The sequence below is a fragment of the Colletotrichum lupini genome, chromosome 7 (genome assembly GCF_023278565.1).
Source record: "Colletotrichum lupini chromosome 7, complete sequence".
NCBI lineage: Eukaryota > Fungi > Ascomycota > Sordariomycetes > Glomerellales > Glomerellaceae > Colletotrichum > Colletotrichum lupini.
The window spans coordinates 388,559-416,106 of record NC_064680.1 but is presented as its reverse complement, the minus strand read 5'-3'; the positions used below and the strand labels follow the sequence as shown (position 1 = coordinate 416,106).

Sequence of the window (27,548 nt, the reverse complement as noted above, 5' to 3'; positions counted from 1 at the left end):
TGAACAGCTGCCGCAGATCGGGCTGCTGCAATTTGCGCCTGCCAATAGCGTCCCAAAGCCTGTAATTTCGCTGCAAGGACCCCTAGACTCACTTATCACAGACCAGGTTTCCCACTAGGTACCTTACTACGTACTCCAGGGAAGTGATTCCCCGCCGTTGGCGATAAGCAGGCGAAGAAAGCTGACGTTATCATTGATGCCATCACGAATTGCGCACCCATCTAACTACCCCTCTGCCTCGATGCGCAGCACGCGACACGCGATATCTCACAAGCCACCACCTTGCTGTCAAGCCTAGGACGCTTCAACTACTTTGACTGGTCGACCCTTGACTCGTTCATCTGCCCAGCCACACAGCCAGAACGAGCCGTTTCGACAGCCCCCAGAACCACGGCAAGCGACTAGGTACTACGCATCAGCCACCATGTCCGAGGACCTATTCAGACCAGCGCTGATCGTCGTTGACTTTCAAGAAGACTTTTGCCCGCCTGTAAGTACCTGAGATGGACGTTTGACTTCTTAGTTCGTCACATCTTGGCCCATTCGCGGTGTGAAGCCTCAAGTGAGCTCTCGTCGCCGCTGAGAGTGAGTGAGACTAATATCGCCTCGAGAACGGCTCACTTGCCGTGGCAAACGGCCGCGACATTCATCCCGTTGTCAACTCACTACTACGCCTGCCGTTCACGATCAAGATTGCTACGAAAGACTGGCATCCCCAAGACCACATCTCGTTCGCATCAAACCACGATGGCAAGCAACCCTTCGTCGATGCCATCGATATCGTCAACCCGCGAAACAGCGCCGAGACATTCCACACCCGCCTGTGGCCAGTGCACTGTGTACAGGGTACGCCCGGTGCAGCCCTGGTGCCGGAGCTAGATGCCTCGGCCGTAGACACTGTTATCGAAAAGGGCCAGAATAAGGACGTTGAGATGTACAGCGTCTTTTACGACCCCTTCCAATCACCCAGAGTGTCCGACAGCGGACTTGCGGCCTCTCTCAAGGACAAGCGCGTCACGGACGTCTATGTGGTCGGTCTGGCTGGTGACTACTGCGTCAAGTGTACCGCCCTGGATGCCCAGAAGGAGGGGTTCCGGACCTTCATCGTGGAAGAGGGTACCAGGCCGGTGGACGCTGAGAAATGGGACGAGTGCAAGGGCGCCCTGGAGGCCAGCGGAGTCAAGATCATCAGCATGGAGGGCCCGGAGGTCCGTAGGGTTGGAGCGGTTGGACGGGGTTGAGGGGCCGATCAACGTTGTACTCCAAAGCCGTCTGATATCTTTGACACCGAAAACCCCAGAGCAGAGGCCAACGATGCTTCCGTGTTCCCTCCAAGATAGGTTATGCGATGAGTTCGGGATATCTGTTGTTTCAGAGACTGATGGCGTTTGGGGAACCGCCGAGCTGGGTTTACCAGCATCAGCTTCAATGGTGTATACTTTGAGCACATGCATTGATACAGCTCTTCCCCGGTTACACAGGTGCTGTATTTGTATGCATGGATAGCTTGAGGCGATGTGAGAGGTTACGTAGCTTGGCAACGATGGAACGGCCGTGTATCCGTATTCTGTGCTCTCCCCTTTGTCGTCATGTCTGAGATTAAGATTGTCTTCTTGCCTCTACTTGTAGTAAGGCCATAGCTATTGTAGCTCGTCAACGGCCGCTAGCAAAGTAGCTTGCCTACCCTGCGGGCTTGGTTCGTAACAGCCAGCGAGCAGAATTGACTGACAGCCTGGAGTATCCATAGCGTGTTCGTAGACATTCTCAGTCTACGGAGTAGTGTACGGATAGAGTAACAAGGACTCGCTGTGCCGTCGTCGACGTGGTCAGCGATGCTTGGATAGTGGCGGGTCGCGAAGGATCCGTGGCCCCGCGACAGAGCAGCAAGGCCCGGGGGAAAGGGCAGACTCGGGACCTTCAGCTGGTGTATGCAGGCGCAGACTTTCGGGGATCCAGTGAGGAGACCACTGACAAGGCTTGAGGAGGGTGGGTGCCAGGTAAGAAACAAAGACGGGGAACAAGGCAAGAATAATACAGGGAGATCGCCAGGGGTTCGCTGCACAGATCTGACGTTGATGGACATTGGCGACGAACCTTTGACCGTGACTGGAGCTTCACCGCCGGACTGTACCCGCTGATGCCCACCAAGGCCGGAAACGTCAAGATAACATGAGAAAGGACCGGGAGGAGGGGGGATTCAAGTTGAGTGGGCAGGAGGATTTTCCCTCATTATCAGATCAGGCCCGCAAGAGGGGATAGTCCGAGAGAGGCTAGAGACTTTGAAAAGGGCTGGAAGAGGGCAGAGAAAAGTCTCTTGTCTCCCGTCTGGGCATTAATTACAATCTGGATGAATGGCCATGTCGAGTGGCATTTCTCCATCTGGGGAGGCTGGCAGGGGATGGAAGAGTTTTCGACAAGGGGTCTTGCGCATCGTGAGACTGAGGTAGGAATTTGAGCAGAGTCATCTTTTCGTACCAGCAGTGAGATGTCGCAGGTGAGGCTCATGCGGCACAGTTATCTATCCGTGATAACGTAAGTCCAAGATGATGTATGCATGAACGGAGTTGAACTGAATTGTTTTTGCAACCAAACGGAATTGGGAAACTTGTACGGATAGCAAGGACCTTTAGAAAAATGGCGTCTCAAATGCAGGAGCAGAATGCAGTGCCAACGAAAAGCAGCAGGAAGGAGCCATCCACCATCGTTGCACTGCTGCAGGAGCGGGAGACCCACTGCAATTCTAATCAAAGCCGCCTTTCCTAATCGGAACATTTTGTAGGTGTCAATTCTCATTCGATTTGGGGACTGGAAAGAAGAACTGTTCGCTTCCTTCATTGTATCGAAGAAGGTACGGATACCAAGGTATAGCTACCTTACCCAAGGTAAGGTACCCTACGAAAAAGGATGCGAAGAAGGAAACCACGCCCAGTGATACACAGTTCATCATCTTCATCTGAGCTCAGGTTTCAGTTCGGGTCGTTTAAGGTAAAGGAGCCCCACGTTCCTATCACCTCGACGCATTTCAACAGCAAAAGGCGGCCTTCCAGAAGCGACTTAACCACACAGAAGGACGCACGACGCATGGCGCACAGGTGCTGCAACACGCCTAGCCCCTCGACGCCTTACTACCACCGTCCCTGCTGTGTCTGTGGTTACCTTGCTTCATCCGTCTCTTTGGGGCACAGCAGCTGAAGAATTGTCGCAGCAGGTCCCGTGTTTGTAGGTATGACGCGGCGACCAGGCGGCGGTGCTCTTGGAAATTGGAGAGTCTTGACAAGTTCACAAAGTCAGACTTCCATTGGAATTAGGCACCAGAGTATTCTATGCCAAAGGCAAGATACGAATAAGCGTGGCTGATCTTGAGGTGCGTTATCGGCTTATTCGATTTGGAAGCGAGGCGTGCTGCATGTCTCAAGCAGGCCTGATAAGCTGATAAGATGGGTACAATTGGGGTTCAAACATCCAGATCATCAAGCAAACATCACACCTTCAAGTCGAGCAAACTGCATTTGAGGCTGATTTAGCTGGGTCTCAGCTGTTGATCTATTCTGCAGAACGAAACCTTTCCACTGCTGCTTCTCCAATGACATTTTTGAGTTCTCTCTGACCGAAAAATCGCAGAGACTAACAGCAGAGCCACATAGTATGGCACATTACCTAGAGCAAAGAGCAACGAGTGGATGAGATGTGACGCGCCATCCGTGCGGGTGCGTCGTCTGCAGCTAGGCAGTGCCGTGGCTCCCAATGACACATTTGCTACTGCCTTACGTGCGCTTACCTAGGTATTAGGTTGGCTTTGAACATTCGCACTTTGCCCAAGTTGGACGTACAAAAGATACTGTGATAGACGTTAGTGACGGTGGAAGCCTTTAGTGCCCGCCTGGCCTTTCCCAACACTCCGCAAGATGGTCTTAGCGGATGGCAATACCCAAGGTAGGCTGGTTGCTGCCGCGAATGGGAGGTGACAGGCGCACCAACTTGTCACAAAGCCCAACGTCTGCCAGCCTCTGAAGAAACAAATGAACACTAGGTACCTTAGACCGTTGAAGCTCTCGAATCAGTGTTGGGCACGATACAACGAGAGCACCCTGTGCGCATTTGGTTCGGCGTGATAATACGACGGTGTGCTCTGCCTTTCTGGGATTAGTCTGCGAGTGTACCTCTCAGAGTCCCGCGGTACATCGGCGCGGACCATCATCGGTAAATTTGCACTTGGTGGGGCAGAAACTAGGTACGTATCTTCCACCCTTGTCCAATTCATCACTTTTTTTCTTTTTTCTCTCTCTTGCCGTGTTCCTCTTCGGCCCAGAATGGCCATCCCATGGTTGGCACTGCTCATCCTCATTGCCCACCACCACAAAAAAAAAAAAAAGAAAAAAAAAAAAAAAGATACACAACTTGCGCCAACATGTCGCTGGGATTACCATCATTTCACTTTCCGTCCCAAAGTGGATCCTCGAGATACTTTCTTACGTATAGGCTTTGCCACAAAACAACAAGTACCTAGAGCACCTCACCTGGCTGCTTGCTCCCTCCGTTCGCTGTGCCATTGACAAGCATCCGGGTGTCTGGCAACTCTCTTTTTTGGTTTTTTGATCTTATTTTCTGTGTTGTTATTCCCTGCACCTTACTGCAAAGGTACTTACTGCGAAAGTTAAGGTGGGAGGAACACGAACCATTGCTTAAGCTCGCTCCTATCCCCTCGTGCCTCTCTCCTATCTTATCCTTCACACCTCTTTTTATCAAGGTCAGGCAGGTTGTTGCTCCTTTGACCACAAGGTCTTATCCTGTCTGTTTCTCTGCTCTCTTGATCCTCGCCCCCCCGCTACGCCACTTGTGAATACCTTAGTGCCGTGGTGGTCTCCATATCTTTAAAAGGTACCTGGCTGCCCGTTGCATCGCGACTCTTGATTCTCGTCTTGCTCCTCTCCCTCTCCCCTTCTGAGCGATCTTCTCCCCCCACCCCTTTTGCAAGGCATCCTCTTCAACAGGAACTGAGCAATCCACTCCCGTCTCCGATTCGAGCACTTCAACAGCTCCTTGCGACTTCGGCTCTCCGCGACCACCACCCTCGATCTCCGACACCTTTCGCAACCACCTCTTTAATTTTATTTTGCTCACTGGCCGTCCCTCTCGAAAACTTGTCTTCCCCCTCTCTCGTGTCATCGTGGCGTGTGAGCTTTTGAGGCACTTTGCTGCAAAATCTAAACTCCAAAACGACGTCAACGGCGTTGGCTCAACAGGTACGTCCAATACAACCCTCCAATCGGCATTGCACCGCACCGCATCGCATCGCACCGCAGCGCGCATCCCACACAATCCCATCTCATCTCCGTCGCCAAAATTCCTCAACCCAAATTCCAGCCAACCCATCGCTCTCTGCCTCTCTCTTCCACCAAAGACACCAACCACCCCTCCGCGTCTTTTCGCGCACAATTGCCTCTTGCCCGGCTTCCGAAAGTCCTTCAATCACTAATCGCAGCAAACAAGCTCCGCCTTCGTCCTCTTCTCTTCGGTCGTTGTACACCAATGCCTTCCTTCTAATAGACGATCTTGATTCACCGCAACTTTCGCCATGATATCCTCGACACTTCTCCCCCGCCGTTTTCGGGGTGAGCAGCCCGCCGCTCAGGCCGCCGCTCCCTCCTGGGTCAACAAAAAGATCACGCCCGCCCTAAAGTTCCTCTCCAAGCTCGCCTGCTCGCACCCTATCCATACCGTTGTCATTGTTGCGGTCTTGGCCAGCACTTCCTACGTTGGATTGCTGCAGGAGAGCTTGTTCGATGCCACCATCAGCGTTCGCACCGCCGACTGGTCATCCCTCGTCGAGGGCAGCCGACGCCTGCAAGCCGGTCCCGAAACTGCCTGGAAATGGCAGAATGTCGAGCCCGAGGCCTCCATCGCCGGTGAGGTCGACCACCAGGCCCTCCTGACCCTCGTCTTCCCCGAGTCTCAGTCTCCCGAGTCGATCAACACCGCCCCGCGCACCCACGCCGTCCCGATTCCCCAGAACCTCTCCATTACCTCGCTTCCCTCGACCTCCAACTCTCTCACCACCTACTCCCAGGACAGTGCTCTCGCCTTCGCCGTACCCTACTCCCAGGCCGCCGAGTTCCTGTCAGTAGCCCAGGAGATTCCCGATGCCACCAGCGACGAGACCGAGACAATGCACGGCAAGGAGAAGAAGATGTGGATTATGAAGGCTGCCAAGGTTCACACCCGTAACAGTCTGGTGCAGTGGGCTCGCAACGGCTGGACAGAGTTCCTCGACCTGCTCAAGAACGCCGAGGCTCTCGACATCTTCATCATGGTCCTTGGCTACCTGTCCATGCACCTGACCTTTGTCTCCCTCTTCCTCTCCATGCGCCGCATGGGCTCCAACTTCTGGCTCTTCACCAACGTCCTCTTCTCCTCCGTCTTCGCCTTCCTGTTTGGTCTGCTTGTCACCACCAAGCTCGGTGTCCCAATCACGATGGTGCTGCTGTCTGAGGGCCTGCCATTCTTGGTTGTGACCATTGGATTCGAGAAGAACATCATTCTTACCCGTGCCGTGCTCTCCCACGCTGTTGAGCACCGCCGGCCGCAAGAGAACAAGGATACCAGAAAGTCCAGCAAGAAGTCCGACGTGTCATCCCCCAACGTCATCCAGTACGCTGTGCAGGCAGCCATCAAGGAGAAGGGCTACGATATTGTCAAGGATTACGCCATCGAGATCGGTATTCTCGTTCTCGGTGCTGCCTCTGGCGTCCAGGGTGGCCTCCAGCAGTTCTGCTTCCTTGCCGCCTGGATTCTCTTCTTCGACTGCATCCTTCTCTTCTCCTTCTATACCGCCATCCTGAGCATCAAGCTCGAGATCAACCGCATCAAGCGCCATGTCCAGATGCGCCGCGCCCTTGAAGACGACGGCGTCAGCCACCGCGTGGCCGAGAACGTGGCCAAGAGCAACGATTGGCCCGAGTTCGACGGCAAGGCCCCCAAGGAGACTTCTTTGTTCGGCAAGCAGATGAAGAGCAGCAACGTTCCCAAATTCAAGGTGCTTATGGTCAGCGGTTTCGTCCTGATCAACGCCATCAACATCTGCACCATTCCTTTCCGCAACTCTAGCTCTCTCCCCAGCTTGTCTTCCCTCACTGGCGGCCTCAGCGCCGTTGTCACTGCTCCTCCTGTCGACCCCTTCAAGGTTGCCTCAAACGGCCTCGACGCCATTTTAGAATCCGCAAAGGCCAACGAGCGCCCCACCGTTGTTACTGTCCTTACACCCATCAAGTACGAGCTCGAGTACCCCTCCATCCACTACGCGCTTCCTTCTCCTGCTAGCAAGTCTGGCCAGAAGCACGAGGATGAGTACGACACTTTCGAGAGCTACGGTATGGGCGGCCGCATGGTTGGCAGTATCCTGAAGAGTCTCGAGGACCCCGTTCTCTCCAAGTGGATCATTGTTGCCCTCGCCATGAGTGTTGCCCTGAACGGCTACCTCTTCAATGCTGCTCGCTGGGGTATCAAGGATCCCAACGTCCCCGACCACCAGATCGACCCCAAGGAGCTCGCTCGCGCCGAAAAGTTTAACGATACCGATTCGGCTACCCTGCCCCTTGGCGAGTATATTCCCGAGACGCCTAGGCCTGCCACACCCGCGGAGACCGACGACGAGTCCGAGGCCAAATCTGGTAAACCTGCTACTCCGGTCGAGCAGCGCACCATTGCCCAGCTCGAGAAGATGATTGCCGAGAAGCGTGTGCACGAGATGACTGATCAGGAGATTGTCGGCATGTCTCTCCGTGGCAAGATTCCTGGTTACTCTCTCGAACGCACTTTGAAGGATTTCACTCGCGCTGTCAAGATTCGCCGTTCCATCATCTCCCGCACCAACGCCACTTCCGACTTGACTAACGGTCTCGAGCGCTCCAAGCTTCCCTACCACAACTATAACTGGGAGCGTGTCTTTGGCGCTTGCTGCGAGAATGTCGTCGGTTACCTTCCCCTGCCTGTCGGTGTCGCTGGCCCTCTTGTTATCGACGGACAGAGCTACTTCATCCCCATGGCTACCACCGAGGGTGTCCTGGTCGCCTCTGCCAGCCGTGGCTGCAAGGCCATCAACTCTGGTGGCGGTGCCGTTACCGTCCTCACTGGCGATGGCATGACCCGTGGACCTTGTGTCGGGTTCGAGACTCTGGAACGTGCCGGCGCTGCCAAGATCTGGCTCGATTCCGAGGCTGGCCAGAACACGATGAAGAAGGCTTTCAACTCTACCAGTAACTTTGCTCGTCTTCAGACCATGAAGACTGCGCTGGCCGGAACCAACCTCTACATCCGCTTCAAGACGACCACTGGTGACGCTATGGGTATGAACATGATCTCCAAGGGTGTCGAGCACGCTCTCTCCGTCATGGCGTCAGAGGGTTTCGAGGACATGAGCATCGTTTCAGTCTCTGGTAACTACTGCACGGACAAGAAGGCCGCCGCTATCAACTGGATTGACGGTCGTGGAAAAAGTGTCGTCGCCGAGGCTATTATTCCCGCCGACGTTGTCAAGAACGTCCTCAAGAGTGATGTTGACACTCTCGTCCAGCTCAACGTTGACAAGAACCTGATTGGCTCTGCCATGGCTGGTTCCATCGGAGGTTTCAACGCCCATGCCGCCAACATCGTCGCCGCCATCTTCCTCGCCACCGGACAAGATCCTGCGCAAGTCGTGGAGAGTGCCAACTGTATCACCATCATGAAGAAGTAAGTCTCGATTCTGTACCATATTTATGTGCTACCACTAACGGTCTCCAGCCTTCGTGGTTCTCTCCAAATCTCCGTCTCCATGCCCTCGCTTGAAGTCGGTACCCTCGGTGGCGGAACCATTCTTGAGCCCCAGAGTGCTATGCTCGATATGCTCGGTGTTCGCGGTCCCCACCCCACAACCCCAGGCGAGAACGCCCGCCGTCTGGCCCGTATTATTGCTGCTGGTGTCCTGGCTGGTGAACTGTCACTGTGCAGTGCCTTGGCTGCCGGTCACCTTGTTAGAGCGCACATGCAGCACAACCGTTCCGCACCCCCTACGCGGACCAACACCCCGGCTCCGGCCAGCGGAACCATGACACCCGTCGGCCTGGCCATGACTAGTGCCGTTGAAAAGGCTGCTGGCAAGAGCGCAGCGGCTGTCGAGCGGGCGCGTCGTTGAGTCCGCTTAGTCGCTGTATATACGCAAAAGAAAAAAAGGCATGAGACATAATTATGGAGTTTTGGGGATAGAGTAAACATTACACGGCGATTGATGCACCATTTTCGCATACGCTGCGTTGCACTTACAGTAGCAGGGGGAAGAAATCATGCACCTCGCAAGACGGTGCGCTGGCCACGCCAGCTTGTATGTAGAATCAGATACATAAGAGCTTCTTTGTCCTAGACGAGTCTGTAAGACGTCGACCGTGATATCATTCATGTGCATCATATCCTCTATTTACTACGAAGTATTGTTGTCACTACTCACTCAGTCAAGTGAAGGCAGAATTAGAAAAGACTCATTTGGCCATTGATGACCTAATCAATAAGGTCCTTCGCGCCACAATCATGCGCCACAGAGGCGGCTGCCTTGCCGTGTGGCTGGTGGCCCCTTGTCATCCTCTCCACTCCCAAGACAACGACGCTTCAGAGCCTCAAGAGTCTTGACGGTGATTGTGCAAGTACAACGATTCAAGTCTAGTCTTGAGATCGAAAGATCTAATGATGCGTCCAACTTCAATCTTCCGAATCTTTCAAGACGCAAACTTGCCGCATCACTCTTGAACCGTAGCCTAAGGCGGTTTGATCAACCAACTTTAGCGATGTTATTGGGCAGCGTTCAAGGAATACCATGTGCAATGATGCAAGAATGCAAGTCCAAAGAGTCGAAACGTACCATAAAAGGCTCGAAAGGGACTTTCGGTCCATTAGGCTGGTTCGCGGCTCAAAGGATTTCAGGCGACGCAGGCAGCAACCCCCCGGCCTAGAACCATGCCGCATAACACAAGCCCAGAACCCCGCAGATCTCGGTGTCTTCCTCCATTTTACTGAATCCCATCAAGGTTACCGATAGGACTTTGACTCAGAGATGGTCTTGTTCCCGTCAATCCGATGCGTTTCCGGGAGCCGATGACTCTTGACGGCCGTCCGAGCGGGGTACGGCTGCCTACCTATGTCCTGCCGGGTCCCGAAATTCTAGGCAGGCTATCACGGGCTGAGGCATTCTAAAACATCTTGAGGCATTGGGTTCTCAGTATAAAGAGCCTCGAGATCTAGAGACATCTGGCTTGAAGAAAACAAATCGTCTTCCCACCTCCCACAGACTCCACTCCTTGAAAACTCCCAAGATCTTTTTATCAAGGCCTCTACAATTCACAATGGCACGCACCAGGCAAACCGCCCCCGGCCCGGGCAAACATTCAGTTCAGCAGCCCCTTGATGAAGAGGACCAGGAGGAGATCAATGGAGTTCTCACCGAGGAAGACAAGAAACGTCGCGAGGAACTTGAGAAGGCACCCATGCAGATCGAGGTCAAGCACCTGGAGAAGCGGTAGACAAAGAAGGGACACCCATACATCACCGAACCAAAGGAAGACGAGGACATTCCCCAGGAGAAGATCAACTGGTACGAGAAGTATGCACTCTGCGTAAGTACTCCTCCCCACCACTAGCTACCTTCTCCTCTCACACAGACGCATCCAGATTACGCGCCAGTATGACGGCCAGAACAAGTATATCTGCCGTACCTCACTTGAGGTCAACTCTCCCGGACTCAAGAATATCTTGGGAGACGTCATTGGCAGCAAATATCCTGGCCAATCCTACCTGACTTCCAACATCACCGTCGACTTCCCTCCCCGTAGTCTCTACCACTACCGTCAGGAGCTGTCCGACACCGCTGTCGACCACGAACCCGGTTCCGATGAAGCCAGGCACCTCCCCATGCTGCTCAGCTTTATTGACGAGGAGTTCCACGATGCCCTTGTCGACGGCGCAAACCTTCTTGAGCAGGGCTTGATGAGCTACGAGCACCTCTGGACCATCTTCCGTCCAGGGTGCCTCGTCTACGCTACTAGGATGAGCCAGGCCCGCGTGTACAAGCTCAATAGCTACCAGTATACCTGCGGCCAATGTCCCGGTCTCCAGCTGAGCGTCGAGTTTGTCGACTTTGACGTTGACGACTTTGGCACGAGATACGATTCCCTCTTGATTCCCGCCTTCTCTGGAGCCTCGCCAATCGCCTCTCTCAACGCTCTTCCTTTGGCGCACCACCCTGACCCCGACGCCGTTTCGCGCCTCCTTACTGAGCGCGGTCGACGATGGGAGGCTCTCGCCGGCCAGAATTTCCGTCAGTACAAGGGCGTAGCGTTGGACCCCCGCAATCGCCGCTTCAACATTGATGGCCGGGTCATGGTCGACGCCGAGACTCACCACCGCATCATGGCCGACTACGCCTTTAACGTCAGCTCGTTTCCCAAGGCAGCAGGCCGGAAGCGGAAGCAGGACGATGAGAGCGACGACATGGAACTCGTTCCAAAGGAGACTGCCGAGTTTGCGCCTCTGACGGACGAGGAATGTCTGCTGGCCAGCCCCATGGTCCGCGGCTTCAGCTTCACCGAGAAGAAGTTCCTCGACTTCTTCGTCGACAAGATCAGCCCAATCGAGTGGAACACGCAATGCTTCGAGCAGCTCGTCCTTCCAGACTCCCAAAAGGAGCTTGTGCAGGCTCTTGTCGCGGAGCACACCGCCCGGACCACTGATCCAAACTCGTCAGCGTTTGATGACATTGTCAAGGGCAAGGGCAAGGGCCTCATTCTCGTCTTGCATGGTCCTCCTGGCGTGGGAAAGACCTTGACGGCGGAGTGCGTGGCCGAGTTTAGCCGTCGGCCGCTGTACATTGTCTCCTCGGGCGACCTCGGTACCTCGTCAGAGGTCCTGGACGATAAGCTGACCAAGACGCTCGATCTGGCGAGTACCTGGAAGGCGGTGCTCCTCATAGATGAGGCCGACGTCTTCCTCGAGCGTCGATCACTGCACGATATGGAGCGCAACAGTCTCGTGTCCATCTTCCTGCGCACACTCGAGTACTACAGCGGCATTCTCTTCATGACGACGAACCGCGTACGGACCTTTGACGACGCCTTCAAGAGTCGCATCCACGTGCCCCTCAAGTATGACGACCTGCCGCGAGAGAGCCGGTTGAAGGTGTGGAAGAACTTTCTGGGCAATGTCGAGGGCGGTGTCGATATCGACGAGGACGGGTATGAGAAGCTTGCCGGGGGCAAGTTGAACGGGCGGCAGATCAAGAACGTGGTTCGGACGGCCAAGAGTCTGGCTGCGCACAAGAAGCGGAGATTGGATTGTGAGCAGCTGCAGCAGGTTGTGGATATCCAGATGACGTTTGAGAGGGAGCTGGACAGTGTGGATGGTGACATTGATGTGGTTGTACGATAGAGAGAGGGGACTCGGAGTCGGTGTAAACGGGAGCGGAAGCCCACGGGAGCCAACGGGATCGGCACGTTTGGGGAGGGCATGTTGGTGACCTGTGCTGATGAGTATTCCGGGGGAGCAATAAGATTAAGTTCGCTTTCTGTCATCTCCGCGTTCTTGACTCCGCAGTCGTTGAACTTAAGACGTGCGATGTTGTTTGTTACCAGTGAGGAGCCAACGGCTCGCGCGGAGCCCCCAGAAACAAACAGGGTAATGAGAGTCGAGACTCGGGACGCAAACGCAAACATCGCTGGTCAAAGACAACATGGCAACCAACAAGAATATGACCCCACAGCTAGATGAATGGACGGGTAGATACTAACGAACGTCAAGGGGAAAGGCGACAAACATACCCGATTCTGCAATGAAGGTGGCGGAGTCCATCTTTTTTTGGACTCTCGTCCCGGTAGACAAACGCAATGCCAGGTGCCCTGAAAGGTTCAATTTGTTGGTCGAATCCTTTACGAGTTCATCGCCGCTGTGTCGTAATTATGATGGCGAATGTCAGCAAACCCGACGACATCACTCACCTCTGTACTACTTCAGCACCTCTCGTTCTGTCCCAAGATTAACACGACGATTGTGGGAGTTCGTGACCGAATAGCGCTTTCTTGTTGTCAAGGCAAGCTGGACGCTTCCCAAGAGTCGCTTGCAGTCTTCCAATCCCAGTCCTTCTTTCCCCACATTCACATTCTGACCCTAAATTCCTGAGCATGAAGCTTTCAAGTAAGTGTGCCCAATGACTCTCGGCAGATCTCAATATTGCTCCAAGCTGAGAGCACCTCAGCTCAGCCCAGACTTGCATCTCTACCGAAAGAGCCCTAGTCCCGGAGGCGGCTCACACGCTTGTGGCGCCCCCCTCACGAGGACTCGAGGACCGGCAAACCCGCCAGAGCCAATCGCGCGAGACGCACGACCAGTTAGCGTGTATGGTACCGTGCCGCCGGGTCACGCTAAGCGGACGCCCCGTGTCTCGTTGGTCTGGGGAGATTGGGTGCCTCCTTTTCTTGGGTTGGGTGAAGTTTGGGTGAAAGCTGGCAGGCTGGGTGAAGTTGGGTGTGTTGGCCCTGGCCCCCCTGGGAAACTAAACTCCAGCTCCGGGGCGGTTTGGCTTGAGACGGGGTGGCTGAAAGGCTTTGAACCCATCTAGACTGCAAACAGACTAAGCGAATTGCAAGGGTGAAACTGTGAGTCGTTGACGCGATTGGTTCGGAGACGAGTTGTCATGGCATGTCGTGCTCAGTCTAGATCTCTCCCTACTTCAGAGGTGAACAAGTCATGAGCCGTCGATGCTCGGAGCCCCTTGTCTCCCTCCTTTCACCTTAGGTAGGCCCCGTAAAGGCGGTAATGACAGGCATGGGGAAGCCCTGGCCCCATGTTCTTGGAAGGACAAGGTCTGCGGGAGAATTCCCTTGTCCACGCCCTGGCTCAGATGCCGATTCAATGCCTCGATTTGGTCCAACTAATTCCCGGAACTGCGGTCAGCAAACGGTTGCTGTCTTATTAGACTGGGTTGAGACATGCCACTCCAAACAGAACACCGTCATATGCTTGGGCTGGACGGCGCGGATACGCGGTCAATGAGTTTGACTACGTCCAACTCGCTTCCACACTAGTTTCCCCGGCAGGCACAAGCACGTTTTCGAACCTCCTTGGCGCAAACGTGGGCAATATTGATATATCAGGGCTGTAATCCTTCGTGTTGGCATATTCTGTGCTTCTCCATATCCAACGTCCGGGCAGAGCATCTTGACAGAGTGCGAGAAAAGTCCTTGCATGGCCCGCAATGATTTTGGAGCAAGGAGGAGTACGCCACATGCCGCCTTCAACATGCATTTTACTCATTTGACAGCTGCGCCTTCTTCGGCCTCCCCATCTACGACGAGGGACTATCCAAAGATAGATGTTGAGCTTTCGGTTATTCCTTGCTCTGGGAGTGAGGATTCATGGACGCTGGGAAGGCACGTTCATCCAAGGCAATGGAGCCAGGCGCGGAAGACATATGATACGTGCTTGATTGTCTTTCTTGAGTTCTTCACGTATGTCGACCTCGTCTTACTGTCTAGGGATCACAGCTGACTCTATCTAGTACTATGATCAGCACCGCAGGAGTATGCTCTCCTCAGTTTTCCTCCACCTGAATAACTATGTACTGATGCTGATATTTTCAATAGTCACCGGTTGCTGGACACATTTACGGCGATCTCAATCTGAGCCCAGTTGCAGCAACTTGCGTTTTTGTTTCAACGTAAGCGAGATGGAAGAAGGGGCCCTTTTCCACAACTCAGATCACTCACATTGCCACATAGATATCTCATCGGCCAGACTATCGGAGGAGTCTTCTTCCCACCTTGGTCAGAGTCCTTTGGCCGTAAGAAACTCTACGTAATCAGCACCGGCCTATACAGCCTGTCATGCATTCTCGTCGGCAAGGTGCCCACAATTCCTGGCATCGTTGTCGGTCGTTTCATCGGTGGACTGTTATCGTCTGTCCCTACCATTGTTGCCACGGGCAGCATCGAAGATCTTTGGGATACCAATGCGCGGGTATGGTGGCTGTACTGGTGGTCACTGGTCGCGAACCTCGGGATATTGACGGGGCCGGTCTTCAGTGACTTGGTCATGAGAAGTACTCACTGGTAAGACCATGATGTCTGGCTCAGCTTGAGTGTACTATAACTGATCATGGACTCCATAGGACGTGGGTGTTTTACACTGCGGCCATAGTCACAGCATGCGTCACGATGCTGCTCCTCACAATCAGGGAGTCTCGTCCCTCCGTCGTACTAGCGAGGGCTCAGGCACTCACCGAAGTCCAAGGCCTAAATACCAACACCACCTCACCGGACAAGGTTTTCCCTTCGACTCACGAGAAGCTCGACCTCCTCCGCCCCCTCCGACTCTTCTTCACCGAGCCAATAGTCTGCCTCGCCGCAGTCATCAGCGCCATCGCCTTTGGGCTCGTCTACCTCTTCACCGAGGTCCTACCCCTTGTCTACGTCGACATGGGCTTTACCGATGCATCGGTGAACTTACCCTTTCTCCCTCTTGCAATCGGTATGGTCTTCAGCGCACTCACACGTCTCTACGACCGTCGAATCCTTGCCGAGAGGATGTCAAGATCGCTACCACTCACACCCGAGTCGAAATTCGCAGGCTTCATCATCGGAGCCCCGTTGTTGGCTATCGGCCTTTGGTCATTTGCCTGGACTATCCCGCCCTACGCGACATCAGCACACTGGGCTATCCCGACGATAGCACTCGTACCCATAGGCTACGCAGTCAACGAGTTTGACTACGTGCTGGCTGGATATCTCACCGACTGCTACCAGACATACTCAGCCAGCAGCTACGCTTGCATGTCACTCTTACGTTCAACTTGCAGTGCAACGTTTCCTCTCTTCGGACGAGCACTGTTTGACTCCTTGGGCTTCAACGTCGCAACTTCCGTGTTTGCAACTCTGGCCACGGTCCTGTGTGCTGTACCTCCATTGTTGTTGAGGTACGGGGGTACACTTAGAGCCAAAAGCGCGTTCGCGAGCAAGGATTCGAGAGATCTGGCTACCTTGTGAGGGGGTACTGACCCCTTTCCGTGTACATATTCATACAAAACTTACGTACGACGTTTACCAACATGCAAGTATTCAGAGTACAGTTCATAACGGAGTCCGTGATTGTTGCAATAGCGGGGGCACAGGTGAGCATGAAGCATACTATTGCTATTACAACTAACTAGAGCTATCGGGAAACTATGACATGATACAACCCCTCGTGAGATCGAGGAATGCAGACAATACAGCCAGATGAAGCTGCATGAGACTCTTATTGAATTATCAATGCCCCGTTGGTAGCTCCATTTCTGTGACCATTCGAAGAAGGAACAAGGCCCTTTGTCGAGTAACCCAAGGGCATGCCAACCAGGTACTTCTGCTTGCTCGTAGGTGTGCCATCCGCAGCCTGACCTTGGGCACCTAGAATGTGAACCTGGGCGTCCTGCTGGAACACAAGGATGATGTCGGAACCTCCAAACTCAAAGTGAGATATCTCGTCGCCCTTATTGATGTTCACATTCGGCTGAATCGGGTATTGCTGTCCCGGTCCAGGCTGCCACTGAAGATTGACCGACGAAACCTGGGCCATACCGATGGGCAGCACAGCGACGTAGCCGAGAAGAGGGTTTTTGATGATGACGCAACCGCGGGCTTGGAGAAACTGGTACCCAGCCTCGTCGGGCATGCTGAGGGTGCTGTTTTCTCCGCCACCTTCCTTTTTTGCTTGGGCGTCTGGTGAAGTGTAGCTACGATGAGGCTTCAGCTTGCCGGTTTCGGGATCGACGATGACCTGCAAGTATGCCAGGCCCTTGATCACGTTGGCCTCGACGACAGTTCCAGCCACAGGTGCTTGTTGGCGATGGTAATCGTAGGTGTTGAGGTATGCATGCATAAAGGTGCCGCCCTCGAATTTATCGGCGTACTGACTGCCGGCGAGGAGGTCTTTGATGTTCCAAGGGACGTCTTTGATCGTGATATCGTTGTTCTGATCAACGGGCCAGGCTCCGTCGAAAGTGCAATCGGCGGGGTAGACCACGAGACGGTTATAGTCTACATCCGAGGGTTCACCCGCGCTGATGGGTCTCTGGCCAGGCTTTAGAGAGCGAGCAAAGAGCTGGTTGAAATTCTTCCAACCCCCGGGCGGCACGATCGCCTCATCGTAGTTGTATCGGGGTGAGTCTTGGAAAGTCTGGATTGCTGCGGCGTTGATCGAGCTGCTGGTGTCCATCCAGCTTCCAACCTTGTTGGCAAAGTCGATTGTCCATTGGCTCAGTGGTAGGGGGGCCTGCCCGACAGCGTTCGGGGTGATGGGTGTCGAGTATGGGGGAATGTTGATGGGGCTCTGGTCGAGAATAAAGTAGAGAACGCAGAACGTGTTGTAGATGAGCTTCCCGCTGCAAATTTCTGAAGGCACCCAGTTCAGCATGGCACTGAGGAAGCGGAGAAAGGTGTCAGCGTCCTTGATCCCCCAATCGCGCAGCTGCGGAATTTCTTGGGCAGTTGCTGCGTTCACGGCCTCTTGCAAGAGGGTCAGATTGCCATCGAATATATTTTCGACGAGGCTGGTTTGTATCCATGGGTCTACCTTGGAAGATAGAGGGAAAGGGGCGGGATCGGGCGGTGAAGATTTCGGAAACATGGCTGCGCTGGGATTGTGATGGAGAAGATCAGTCTGGATTTGAAGATAGTAAGTTAGCTAAAGCAACTTTGGGTGAGGAATGATAGAAGAAAGATGCCACAAAGCCAAGGTTTGTCAATACTTTATAACCCTCGAGACGAGTAGCTCTCTCGAGCGTTGCCGAGCTTAGAAATGCGATTGCAGCGAGAAGAATCACGAGACTGCTTCAGCTGATGCTACTAGATGCTGGCTTTGCGACGTTTGCATTCCGAATCTCTCGTGTCTGGACCATTTGCTACCAGTATTTATCCTCATCGGTCCATTGTGAGACAGAGCTGAAAGCCACGTACTCAAAGAAGTGATGCCTAGACTGCAAACATCACCACGGAACTTGCGCCGTGGTACTTGAGCTGAAGGTAGTAGAATGCACATCGCTCATCTACCGAGTACCGGGAATATCATGATTCGCATGGCTTTTGCTGGAACGGCCCAACCGCTGATGTTCTCTTCGTCGGGTGAGTGAACACGACATGTTGGTGGTTCGTCCCCAGACTCGAGACATGGGCCATTGCCTCAGCTCCAATTAGGACTGAGACAGCGGGCGGCAAGTAAGAGCTCCCGCGGCCGGAGTAGGACTAATGTGCTTTGCTTTGATTTCTGTGGATGGACTAGATCGAAGGGACACTCAGGGTCTGGATGCTCTGTAGCACGAGCTCTTATGTCAGTCCCGGATCGCTTACCCTGTAGTATTGATGTGGTCGGTATACTCGTTTTCTTCGATGACTGAGAGACCAAGAGAGCTCCCGTGTAGGAGACGCAGCTGCCATGAGCCGATCGTCTGGAATCAAGTTCTGAGACGGCTCTGCAAAGTTTGCCGCAGATAATAACATGGCTTGTGTTCTAGGTAAGTCAATGTACCCACCCTGCTTTAGGAAAAGAGCATTGAAAGACGGTCATGCTGCGTTGGTACATGTGCTAGAGCATTGCCCTCGGCCTCCGATATTGCAGCCAAGCTCTGTTTGGCGCTGCGAACAACGCTTACCATAGAATTCCGCAGCAGGTACGCTTGGTCCTGCTACCGGAAGACATACCAGGCACCAGTATTCCAGAAATCATTTGTAATAAAATGGTCAAGAATGGATTCCACTTCCCCTTGAGTAACCTCACCTGAGTTGTATGATGATCAGATCAATGCCTTAGTGGGCAAGACCTATGTGCCTACAGTTCTTTGGTACTTATCTTCGGTAGGGAGGTTCGTGTCCGTTTTCACTGAGCAATGTCAAACTGTGTGGGCTGGGAATCTGGTCAGGTAAAGGTACCTAAAGTAAGTAAGTAGCGGTACTGCTGGGTCAACGTGAAGCAGCAGAATAACTTGCTTTGGGGGAGATAGGGGCTCTCAAGCCGCTCTAATCTCCTTCCGCAGAAAACTGTTATTGGAGGCGGGAGCGATTCTGAATGTTTTTTCATAGCCGTGATAGGGACGAACCCAGCGAAGGGTTCCGGAAGCCGGGGAAGAAAGAGAATATCGGTACCTACTCTTGCCAATAGATCATGGTTTCCCTTGGGAACCGGAGCCATCCAAATGAGTAGAGGCTCGAGAAACGAGGCAACCGTGGTTCAATCTATCATCTCCAAGATCTCAGGTAGTCCTGACTCCAGACTTGGCATGATAATGGTGAAGTCTGGCCTACCTGGGAAATACGTTTGGCACTGTCCGCAACTTTCCGTAATCACAACAAAGCTTCAGATGTGGCTTTTAGAAGAACACCCGGCAAACTACTGAACGGGGAGTTCTACCATTTGAATACGAGGTACATGTCCTCAACGCATGACTAAGAATGTCGTGGGCACAGGGTTAATACCAGGCTCATGTTATGTATTGATCTTGGTAAGGTGTCGTTCTGAACACATAACTTAGGATAACAGAGATCGACAGGCTGAATGGACCCATAACAACGTTACCTTGCATCCAGTTGCTGCCGGGGCACTTCTTCTGCGCAGTTTTATCCCTAGGAAATGACGGGTAGTGTCAAGTAATGACATGAGTGCCTCGGTAGCGGTCATGCTCTCTCATCGCTTTTGAGAAATGGATCCCACTAGCCTTACTTTAACCCCATAGGTGTGTCACAGTCCTTATCATGGAAGCACCAGACTTCACTTACGTGCAAGTCATTCGCTGTCAACGTTGTCCTTCCTTATTCGGAGCCAAGGCCTCATATATTTCCGTGTGTGGCCAAGTCGGGCAACTTCGCCATGCCGCACGGCCCCTTCCGTGAAGACGGATGAAATACAGACGGACAAATGGATTTCGTCCATCCCGAAAGAGGTTGATTTCAACTTGATCATGTACTTATGGCAGGCTAAATTCAAAGTAGGCGATACGTAGTCTGTAACAACCCACTGTTCGCTTGCTGGTAATTGCCCGAGGAAGGACGAAGCCGATTGGCCATGAACATCAAGATGCTTGTCAACTGCACTCTAAATTTCTGCTTCCCCATACCGCCGGATTTTGTATTTCATGCCAGGGCTACCCTTTTTTCTGTTTAGAAATACTGCTGCCTCGTGCGGAGACGGTACAAAATGCTGCTGCCTTGAGGGTGGAGGTTAATGTAGTAGGTCGCGGGCCTTTAGGCGCGCTTAACGCAAGGCGATAACTGCCACTCTGGGATATAGATGGTCCACATTTAGAAATCCTTCAAATTACTGTAAGGCTTTGCGGCAGGATCATTTGGCACATATTGATTATGTCTGCATGAGACGTGAGCCTACGGAAATACCGGCCTAGAAGTCTCAATGGTCTTCGTTTTAGACTCAAAGTTGGGACTGAATCATGAGCCATAGTTTCATGGACAGTGAATTGACTCCGCGTCACATCTTTAGCTCATTCCAATCTACTGCCAAGTCAGAGCAAGTGATCTCGACCTGATTGTATCTCCCATGGAAAAAGTCGGGACAAACATAAAATCAAGAAACGCCATTGGGGTAATTATGACAAACTCGGATGCAATTGGCCAAGTGCTTGTCGTTCATGCAGGGGGCAGAATGCAAAAGACTTCATCTGGAGCTCAGCCCTCCTTGAGCCAGGGAGGCGCCCATCGCCTTTCCGCTCTAGGGATGTGTTAAACTGTTGCCTAACTGTTGGTTCCACGATTAATTCGTCGTAAAACTTTACGAACCACACTTTTTCCACACCAACGGTTACTCCTGGTTCACCAGCATCCACGTGCGTCCATACGCAAGTGAGCAGCACTATCGTCGTAAAAGGAGGTTTCACTCAGGCCATTGACGGCTGCCGAGTTGTGGCGAAGCTGTCAATGGGAGATCGACTCAGTGTCATTGTAGCCAATCTTCAAAACCCGATACGAATGGGGAGGCAGCCAGGCCACAGGTGATGAGTTGAGTAACTAGCCGCTTGATGGGGCGGATCCCAAAGAGTGTCTAGCATCATGTCCCGTACCTCCATCGGTCTAATTCTAAAACCTAAAGAATGGGTTTGTGACGATGATTTGTCGAGTCAGGAGAGATGATCCATGGTACAGGCCAGCAAGGTACATCTAGTCTAGGAGCAGCCTGTGGCAGTACCTGGGTAATGTTGAACTGATCAAGAAGTCTGTACTCTAAAGTCTTTGTCTGGGTGCTGCGAGCCACATGAAGTCTCTTCTATTTAATAGAATACCATGTGTTCGAACTTCCTCTTGAGAAAAACTACCTCAGATCCAAGTTTTATTCGGAGTCGTTCCAATTCACTGTACGTTCGTTCGTTGATAGCGTTCTGCAAACATCCTTATTTCTGAGACTCTTTTCTGTGATACCCGACTTCATTTTTTCTACAAGCTTCTAGGATTATTATCCCCAACCTTACTCAGCCCTCTGTTCATTCTTTACTTTCACGATATATCCTCAACTTTAGCGACGTATTCCTTCTTCGATTCTTCTCCTCAACCTGTTCGAAAACCGAGAACCATCAACGATTACCTCCAACGAAAGCATAAGAAGGAAACGTTTCTGGTGTCCAAGATGATAGCACTCCCTGGAAAAGCAATGTTGAAGGCTTCGGCGCTTGTTACCTTAGCCATGACGGCCGCCTTGGTTGTTCATCAACTCAGCTACGCAAACGACTTCGCTCTCCCAAACCAGTCCATAGAATTGGTCAGGTTCTGTAATGCTTCTGAACGCTATGGAAAAGACCTTATACATCCCACCGAAGCATCCACACCACAAGAGCCCATTCCTAAAATTATTCACCAAATCTGGAAAACCAACGATACAAGCACTTATCCAGGTTCGGGGGAGCGCATACAAGCTTCATACGAGACGTGGAAACATACGATGGAACCTCTCAACTATACCATCAAACTATGGACAGACGAAGATGTTCTCGAACTTATAAAGACAGAATACTCTTGGTTGCTATCGACATACGAGGGCTATGCCCAGAATATTCAACGAGCCGATGTGGCGAGACTGGTCGTTGTCCATGCAGAGGGAGGCATTTATGCAGACTTGGACGTATACCCCAGATCGACTGAGGTGATGTCCTGTATGCAAAGCCTCGGCTTACAGGCTGTCTTCGCCCCGACATCAAGTACTCTTGGACTCAGCAATCACTTCTTCATGGCACAGCGTGGCTCCTCCTTTCTCGAATGGGCTCTCCAAGAAGCTAAGCGACGCGGCGGTGCGACCTCCAAACGAATCCTCCTTCCCTACCTCCAGGTATTCTGGTCGACAGGCCCGATAATGGTCACATATGCGTTCCATCAGTACGCGTGGATGTACAGCACATTGCATCACGGCGTGGCGTTGCTGGATGAGGGATACGCCCGGAAGCTGTTCGGCCACGCGGCAGGACGCTCGTGGCATGGGTCAGATGGGCAGTTCTTGAACTACGTATCAGATCACCTGGGAACTGTTTTGTTCTGGGTTACTGTGTGCCTATCTGTGCTGTCTTTGGCGACCATAATCGTCCTTAAGAAGAGTCGCGGGAAGTCCATTGACTTTCTTGTAGGTTGCGGATCTGTTTGTAGGAAGAAGAGCTGGGTAGCCAAAGTATAAGCTGAGTTCCGTCAAATATCATACCCTGCCTTATGTTTTCCTTCTTGTCTAGCTTCCTTGTAATCTATGAAGCATCTCTAAGTATTTATGCTTCAACATCAGAAAAGAAATATTAGAAGATTGATCACATGGAACCATTCGGATTCATTCCGGACAACGTTCAATTCATACTTAGGGTGTATGTGTAACAATACGTTATTTCAATTACAAATACTGCGTTGCAGCCCTTGTTTGATGAAATCAATTGAAAGATAAAGGCATCGCTAGACTGCCTCAAGTGGGAGATTCCCTCCCTTGAAGATGTGACGAGAGAAAAATATAGGAAATTCATAGCAGTCATTATTTACGGGAACACGATTGAGGCCGGGCTGTCCGTTATTCCCTCGTTGGACGCCTAGTCAACCTCACCCAAAAGTCCCTGGCGACAAAGAAAATCGCACTGAGAGTCTTGATTGGTTTTTCTGGGTTCATGACGGTGAAGTCATATCTCCTCAATAGCTATATGAAGTTAGTAAGATGCTGCACGGAAAGTGTATGAGGAAAAATTTTACCTCGACGAAGACTTTGTTTAACTCCATCATGGCGATCGGTTTTCCGAGACAAGAGTATTTACCGTGGCCAAAGTGGGAATCAACTGCGGCGTTCATTCGTCTGAGACCATCTTCATTTGCCGAAAGCCATCTCTCTGGGCGGAAAACATCGGCATCCGGACCCCACACCCAGAGTGAGCGTCCGACGCCGAAGAAGTTATGTCCGATCTGGGTGCCGCCAGGAACAAAATAGCCGTTTAGGATGTCTCCGCTCTCCGGTGCTTGCTTGAAGCCGAGGCCAGTGACAGGAGGGTAGAAACGCAGGCCTTCGCGGATGACGGCTTGGAGATATGGAAGTCTCAGAGCTTCGGCATTGGTGATGGGAGAACTGATCAGGCCGGCGGCAGTAGCATCGTCGATCTCCTGCTGGAGCCGACGGTAAGCAACCGGATTGTTAATTAACGATAATAATGTCATGCGCATGGCTTGTGCGGCCGAGTTTGTGCCAGCGATACTGATATGTCATGAGCATATGAATCGAGGAAAGTTGTGGATGATACTCACATGTGGATGTACACGAGTTGAATAAGTTCATCTTTGCCGAGACCTTGGTTGATGAAAGCTTGCATCATGTCTTTCTGGGGCTTCGCGCCGGGTTGAAGTCTCATTTCAGCGTAGTTTTTAGCGAAGCTGCATTGTGTTATTAGTGATCAGACTCATGGATGGTGCCAGGCCCAACATTGGCTTCACTCACCCCATCAAACGACCAAAGCCGATCTGGTCATCCTCCTTGGGTAACATGAGCCTGAAAGGCCATTTGTGAACAAGTCTCCCAAGCCAAGGAAGCACCGAAACGACGTTCATAATGGGCAAAGACGACTCGTTAATCTCAATATACCGAAATAGGTCCCGGTCCTCTGCAAGAAACCCGAATGCACCGCCGAAGGAAACATCGCCAATGGCGTCGAGCGCAAAGAACTGTGTCTTCTCGGCGAGATCCAGCGGACGAAATTCCGAATCGGTGGAAACGTAATGTCGGTCTATCAGGCTAACAAAATTCATGAGCTGGCGGTCGATCCCGATCTCAAAGCCATAACCTTCATTCTCTTTGGCGGTGTACTATTCAGCAACGCAGAGACCGCAATTAGCGGACTTGAACTCAAAAGTGGCAGCGCTTCTGGGGGTCACGAAAATACCAGCCAGCGAAAGTCTGAGGCCACAAAGGAAATTCAAACTTACGGCCGGTCCCATTCTCGCCCTCATAGCCTTATGTTCATTCTCGTCCCGCATGGAGACAACATTATCTACGCCCGGAGTGATCCGGCCGGAGTCATAGAAATCGCCCTTGGTGTACGGCGAGCGGACGGCCGACATCTTGCGCAGTGAGTCTGGGTCTGTGCAGAGGAGCTCGTTGGGCCCAATGCGAGCGAGGGGTCCTGCAATGACGATCAGTGATCAGCGTCTGTCTCTCTAGTTTCTTGGGGTGCTTGTTGGCTTGCTATCGCAACTCCAAAGCCACCGGGCGTGGTTTCTCAATGGCAATGAAGAAGTCCACTCACCATATTTCCTCGCAATATCATTCAGGTGCTCATGATATGTTCCCCCAATTGCCTTTTTCAATTGCCAAAGTACTGAGATCGAGGCTAGGAAAGGTCCAGGGATCTTTCGCAGGCGATACCATGACCGAAACTCCCACACAAAAAAGGCGATGGCGGCGACTAGGGCGATGGATTTTGCGATTAAGACTCCAGACATGCTCAAGCCTGGAATGGGTTCCAGATGACCCTCATCCAAGCCCACTTGATTGGGCCCGAGACCGGCCATTCCCCCCCCCGAACCTCTTGTCCTGCTCGCGTAGAAAAGATTGTCTCGTCCCGTCGCCCGTCCCGTGCCGTTCCAACAGTCTCACTGGCGCACCCCCGATTCGCTCTTGCTGCTGCTGCGCCGCTTGGTAGCTTGCTTCGCTTGTAGGCGGTCGTCCCGTGTTCTGGGCAGGAAAGAAGGCAGATACTTGGCGCCGTCAAAGATGCATGTATGTCTGCTTCGTCGCTGATGTGATTGTAGCCCTCGTTTCCTGGCTCTATTGTCGCTTGCCATCAACTGCTGTTTGTCTAACTGTGCTTTCCGGTGCTGCAATAGCTTAAGCCCTGTGTTGCCTATATCTCGATAGTGCTTGATAACTGCTGTCTGGTGCCTCACCCGTCTATTTTGTCGTTGGTTGGCGCATGCGTAGACCCTGTCGCTATTTTGTCATTTCTCGTTCGTCGCGGGCCCGATGGCTTGGTAGCGCCTTGCGGGAGAGAGGCACAGCAGCCGCGACAGCGCGGGGCAAGCGGAAAAGAAACAAAACTGCAGGTCCAGGGCGTCGGAATCGGGGTTCACGCTCGACGATGTTGGCCCATGAGTATGGGAAGAGTAAGTGGAGGAGAAATGACACGATGAAGACGACAAACGAGAGATTGGGGAATAAGCTTCGCTTTATTGGCAAATGCAACCCAAGGCTGGGTGAGCGCCCATGTCCAAGGTGAAGAATCGTGGCTGCAGAGGACTAGTAACAGAGGAGGGTAAACCGGGAAGAAGCCTGGAATCACGCTGAACAAGGCCATTTGCACTAAGGATTCGCGCTAGGTGAAGCATGTGGAAGATGTGGAGGGTCACTGGCCCGAGGTCACCTATCAAGCCTGCTTCTTCCCTCTCAGCATCCAGAGTTGTATCCGTATGCTGTAATGTGGTGTTCGGCCCTATGGATGAACCTTATGCCATGATGACTATAGCACAATATACCCGGGATATTCCAAGACGTCAATCAAGCTAGGCATTGTGTACTCGGGAGATGGAAGTTGATTCATTCTACACAATGGGTTACTATGCGTGTAGGGAGATGGATTTCTTATGCTTCTAAGCCTCCTCATCTTTGGTCCGTGACCTGATTGTCTAGATTTCTTTGTCTCGGCTTAAGACCCACCCTCTGACCGAGTGTTCGAATTCGACGAAAGCCAAGTGCAGAGAGGCATTGTCTTGAGCAATCAGAAAGCATCTATCTGGGGTCACATATGCAGGTCAACACTTGCATGCAAGGTGCCGAAGAGCTCCTCTCGACAGCGCCGTGCCATCTCACCGGTGACATCCACCCGCCCACTATAGCTCAACTAATGGGATGGTTTCTCTCTTATGGTGTCTTTCAGTAGTATCTTCTTCATCCAAGTCTCCAATCTCACTGCACACCTGTAGTTTGCCGTGAGTCCTTACTAGTTAGTCCCAACACTTAGCCTGTTCCGTGCCCTGTTGCATTGCAAAGTGCGCTAGAACAGCGCCGGTCCATGCGGCCTACCCCCAGAAGCCATTTCTGAACTCCAATCCCGACGAATTGACTAAAGTTCTTGTGACGCCTAGCCATCTGAAATCCCATCATGCCGTTCAGATAAGCGCTGATAATCGTGAGACAGAACGAGATGCTCTCTCATTTCGAGAAGAATTGCAGTGACTTAATCAAGTGCTTTCCGGAGCAGAAAGGCCCACTCGTAGGATCTCAATCCGCTGTACCGCCATGCGCAGTTCCCTGCGGCAGCGTCTGGTGTTACTGAGGACCACTGCCTTTAATATTTCCAAGCAAACTTCTCTCGGATAAGAGACCTACATAAGACAGAGCTAAGATCAACAACTGGGAAGTCGAATTGAGAGTTAACTCATGACCCGTACCTCTACTAAGTTAGCGGCAGCCTCAGGCCTATATCACACCTCGACAACCAGGTTCACGAACTCGCGATAGCCTCGACCCAAAAAGGGGTGATGAGAGACATCTAATAATCAAAAGAATGGACGATCTGGGAATCGAACCTAGGACTTACCGCATGCTAAGCGGTCATTATACCACTAAATTAATCGCCTATATAATGATCTAGCCCGGACTTGAACCGGAGACCTTCAGTGTGGGAGACGAGAGAATTGAGAGGCTCTCGAACTGTTAGACTGACGTGATAACCAACTACACCACCAGACCAAGTTGCTTGATGACTCAGCTCAAGCAGACATACTATCTGAAGGGTTGGCCGACTGTGTGGAGGGCATCACGAAGCGATAGGGCTTGGTGGGTTGGTGGACAGGTGCAACTTGCAAGGGGAGCAGCAATCCACACTGGCATGTGGGACAGCCAAGATCCAGGCCCGCCCACGCACGTCGCAACAGGGTTCTGTCTCAAGCCGAATTAACAGGGGAGTTAGGACAATGCCATGGGCATCTACTTCGTATGAAAAACGGGATCACAAACACGAATAGACGTAGATGTAAGAATCGAGAACTTTTGTTTCATATTCACAT

The 27,548-nt window shown here is 52.4% G+C and overlaps 11 protein-coding genes and 2 non-coding genes across 13 annotated transcripts; 7 read left to right on the top strand and 6 right to left on the bottom strand.

Annotated features, from left to right (window-relative positions):
- Positions 1 to 424: 424 nt before the first annotated feature.
- On the top strand, positions 425 to 1,241 carry CLUP02_13168 (isochorismatase; the record flags this gene model as incomplete). Its single annotated transcript, XM_049292112.1, has 2 exons — positions 425 to 490; positions 612 to 1,241. The coding sequence occupies 2 exons, from the start codon at positions 425 to 427 to the stop codon at positions 1,239 to 1,241; spliced, it is 696 nt and encodes a 231-aa protein (XP_049149258.1).
- Positions 1,242 to 2,634: 1,393 nt separating this feature from the next.
- CLUP02_13167 (uncharacterized protein) lies at positions 2,635 to 3,110 on the top strand (the record flags this gene model as incomplete). The annotated part of the gene is made up of 3 exons (XM_049292111.1): positions 2,635 to 2,703; positions 2,780 to 2,848; positions 3,030 to 3,110. The coding sequence occupies 3 exons, from the start codon at positions 2,635 to 2,637 to the stop codon at positions 3,108 to 3,110; spliced, it is 219 nt and encodes a 72-aa protein (XP_049149257.1).
- Positions 3,111 to 4,408: 1,298 nt separating this feature from the next.
- On the top strand, positions 4,409 to 5,476 carry CLUP02_13166 (uncharacterized protein; the record flags this gene model as incomplete). Its single annotated transcript, XM_049292110.1, has 3 exons — positions 4,409 to 4,448; positions 4,508 to 4,564; positions 4,947 to 5,476. 3 exons carry the CDS (start codon positions 4,409 to 4,411, stop codon positions 5,474 to 5,476), a joined length of 627 nt encoding a protein of 208 aa, XP_049149256.1.
- A 99-nt stretch (positions 5,477 to 5,575) lies between these two features.
- CLUP02_13165 (hydroxymethylglutaryl-coenzyme A reductase) lies at positions 5,576 to 9,169 on the top strand (the record flags this gene model as incomplete). The annotated part of the gene is made up of 2 exons (XM_049292109.1): positions 5,576 to 8,727; positions 8,779 to 9,169. The coding sequence occupies 2 exons, from the start codon at positions 5,576 to 5,578 to the stop codon at positions 9,167 to 9,169; spliced, it is 3,543 nt and encodes a 1,180-aa protein (XP_049149255.1).
- Positions 9,170 to 10,367: 1,198 nt separating this feature from the next.
- CLUP02_13164 (AAA family ATPase) lies at positions 10,368 to 12,444 on the top strand (the record flags this gene model as incomplete). Its single annotated transcript, XM_049292108.1, has 3 exons — positions 10,368 to 10,520; positions 10,581 to 10,637; positions 10,693 to 12,444. 3 exons carry the CDS (start codon positions 10,368 to 10,370, stop codon positions 12,442 to 12,444), a joined length of 1,962 nt encoding a protein of 653 aa, XP_049149254.1.
- Positions 12,445 to 14,310: 1,866 nt separating this feature from the next.
- Positions 14,311 to 16,052, top strand: CLUP02_13163 (fluconazole resistance protein 1; the record flags this gene model as incomplete). Its single annotated transcript, XM_049292107.1, has 5 exons — positions 14,311 to 14,519; positions 14,570 to 14,591; positions 14,655 to 14,728; positions 14,790 to 15,119; positions 15,179 to 16,052. The coding sequence occupies 5 exons, from the start codon at positions 14,311 to 14,313 to the stop codon at positions 16,050 to 16,052; spliced, it is 1,509 nt and encodes a 502-aa protein (XP_049149253.1).
- A 250-nt stretch (positions 16,053 to 16,302) lies between these two features.
- On the bottom strand, positions 16,303 to 17,670 carry CLUP02_13162 (uncharacterized protein; the record flags this gene model as incomplete). The annotated part of the gene is made up of 1 exon (XM_049292106.1): positions 16,303 to 17,670. One exon carries the CDS (start codon positions 17,668 to 17,670, stop codon positions 16,303 to 16,305), a length of 1,368 nt encoding a protein of 455 aa, XP_049149252.1.
- A 3,996-nt stretch (positions 17,671 to 21,666) lies between these two features.
- On the top strand, positions 21,667 to 22,701 carry CLUP02_13161 (uncharacterized protein; the record flags this gene model as incomplete). The annotated part of the gene is made up of 1 exon (XM_049292105.1): positions 21,667 to 22,701. The coding sequence occupies one exon, from the start codon at positions 21,667 to 21,669 to the stop codon at positions 22,699 to 22,701; it is 1,035 nt and encodes a 344-aa protein (XP_049149251.1).
- Positions 22,702 to 22,861: 160 nt separating this feature from the next.
- CLUP02_13160 (uncharacterized protein) lies at positions 22,862 to 23,041 on the bottom strand (the record flags this gene model as incomplete). The annotated part of the gene is made up of 1 exon (XM_049292104.1): positions 22,862 to 23,041. One exon carries the CDS (start codon positions 23,039 to 23,041, stop codon positions 22,862 to 22,864), a length of 180 nt encoding a protein of 59 aa, XP_049149250.1.
- A 35-nt stretch (positions 23,042 to 23,076) lies between these two features.
- Positions 23,077 to 25,055, bottom strand: CLUP02_13159 (cytochrome P450; the record flags this gene model as incomplete). The annotated part of the gene is made up of 6 exons (XM_049292103.1): positions 23,077 to 23,199; positions 23,253 to 23,745; positions 23,796 to 23,921; positions 23,986 to 24,350; positions 24,471 to 24,667; positions 24,791 to 25,055. 6 exons carry the CDS (start codon positions 25,053 to 25,055, stop codon positions 23,077 to 23,079), a joined length of 1,569 nt encoding a protein of 522 aa, XP_049149249.1.
- An 81-nt stretch (positions 25,056 to 25,136) lies between these two features.
- CLUP02_13158 (uncharacterized protein) lies at positions 25,137 to 26,050 on the bottom strand (the record flags this gene model as incomplete). The annotated part of the gene is made up of 4 exons (XM_049292102.1): positions 25,137 to 25,346; positions 25,540 to 25,769; positions 25,823 to 25,952; positions 26,009 to 26,050. 4 exons carry the CDS (start codon positions 26,048 to 26,050, stop codon positions 25,137 to 25,139), a joined length of 612 nt encoding a protein of 203 aa, XP_049149248.1.
- A 997-nt stretch (positions 26,051 to 27,047) lies between these two features.
- On the bottom strand, positions 27,048 to 27,119 carry CLUP02_tRNA241. The gene has a single exon. It is a non-coding gene; the product is annotated as a tRNA-Ala (tRNA).
- A 6-nt stretch (positions 27,120 to 27,125) lies between these two features.
- CLUP02_tRNA240 lies at positions 27,126 to 27,231 on the bottom strand. The gene has a single exon. It is a non-coding gene; the product is annotated as a tRNA-Val (tRNA).
- Positions 27,232 to 27,548: the final 317 nt, after the last annotated feature.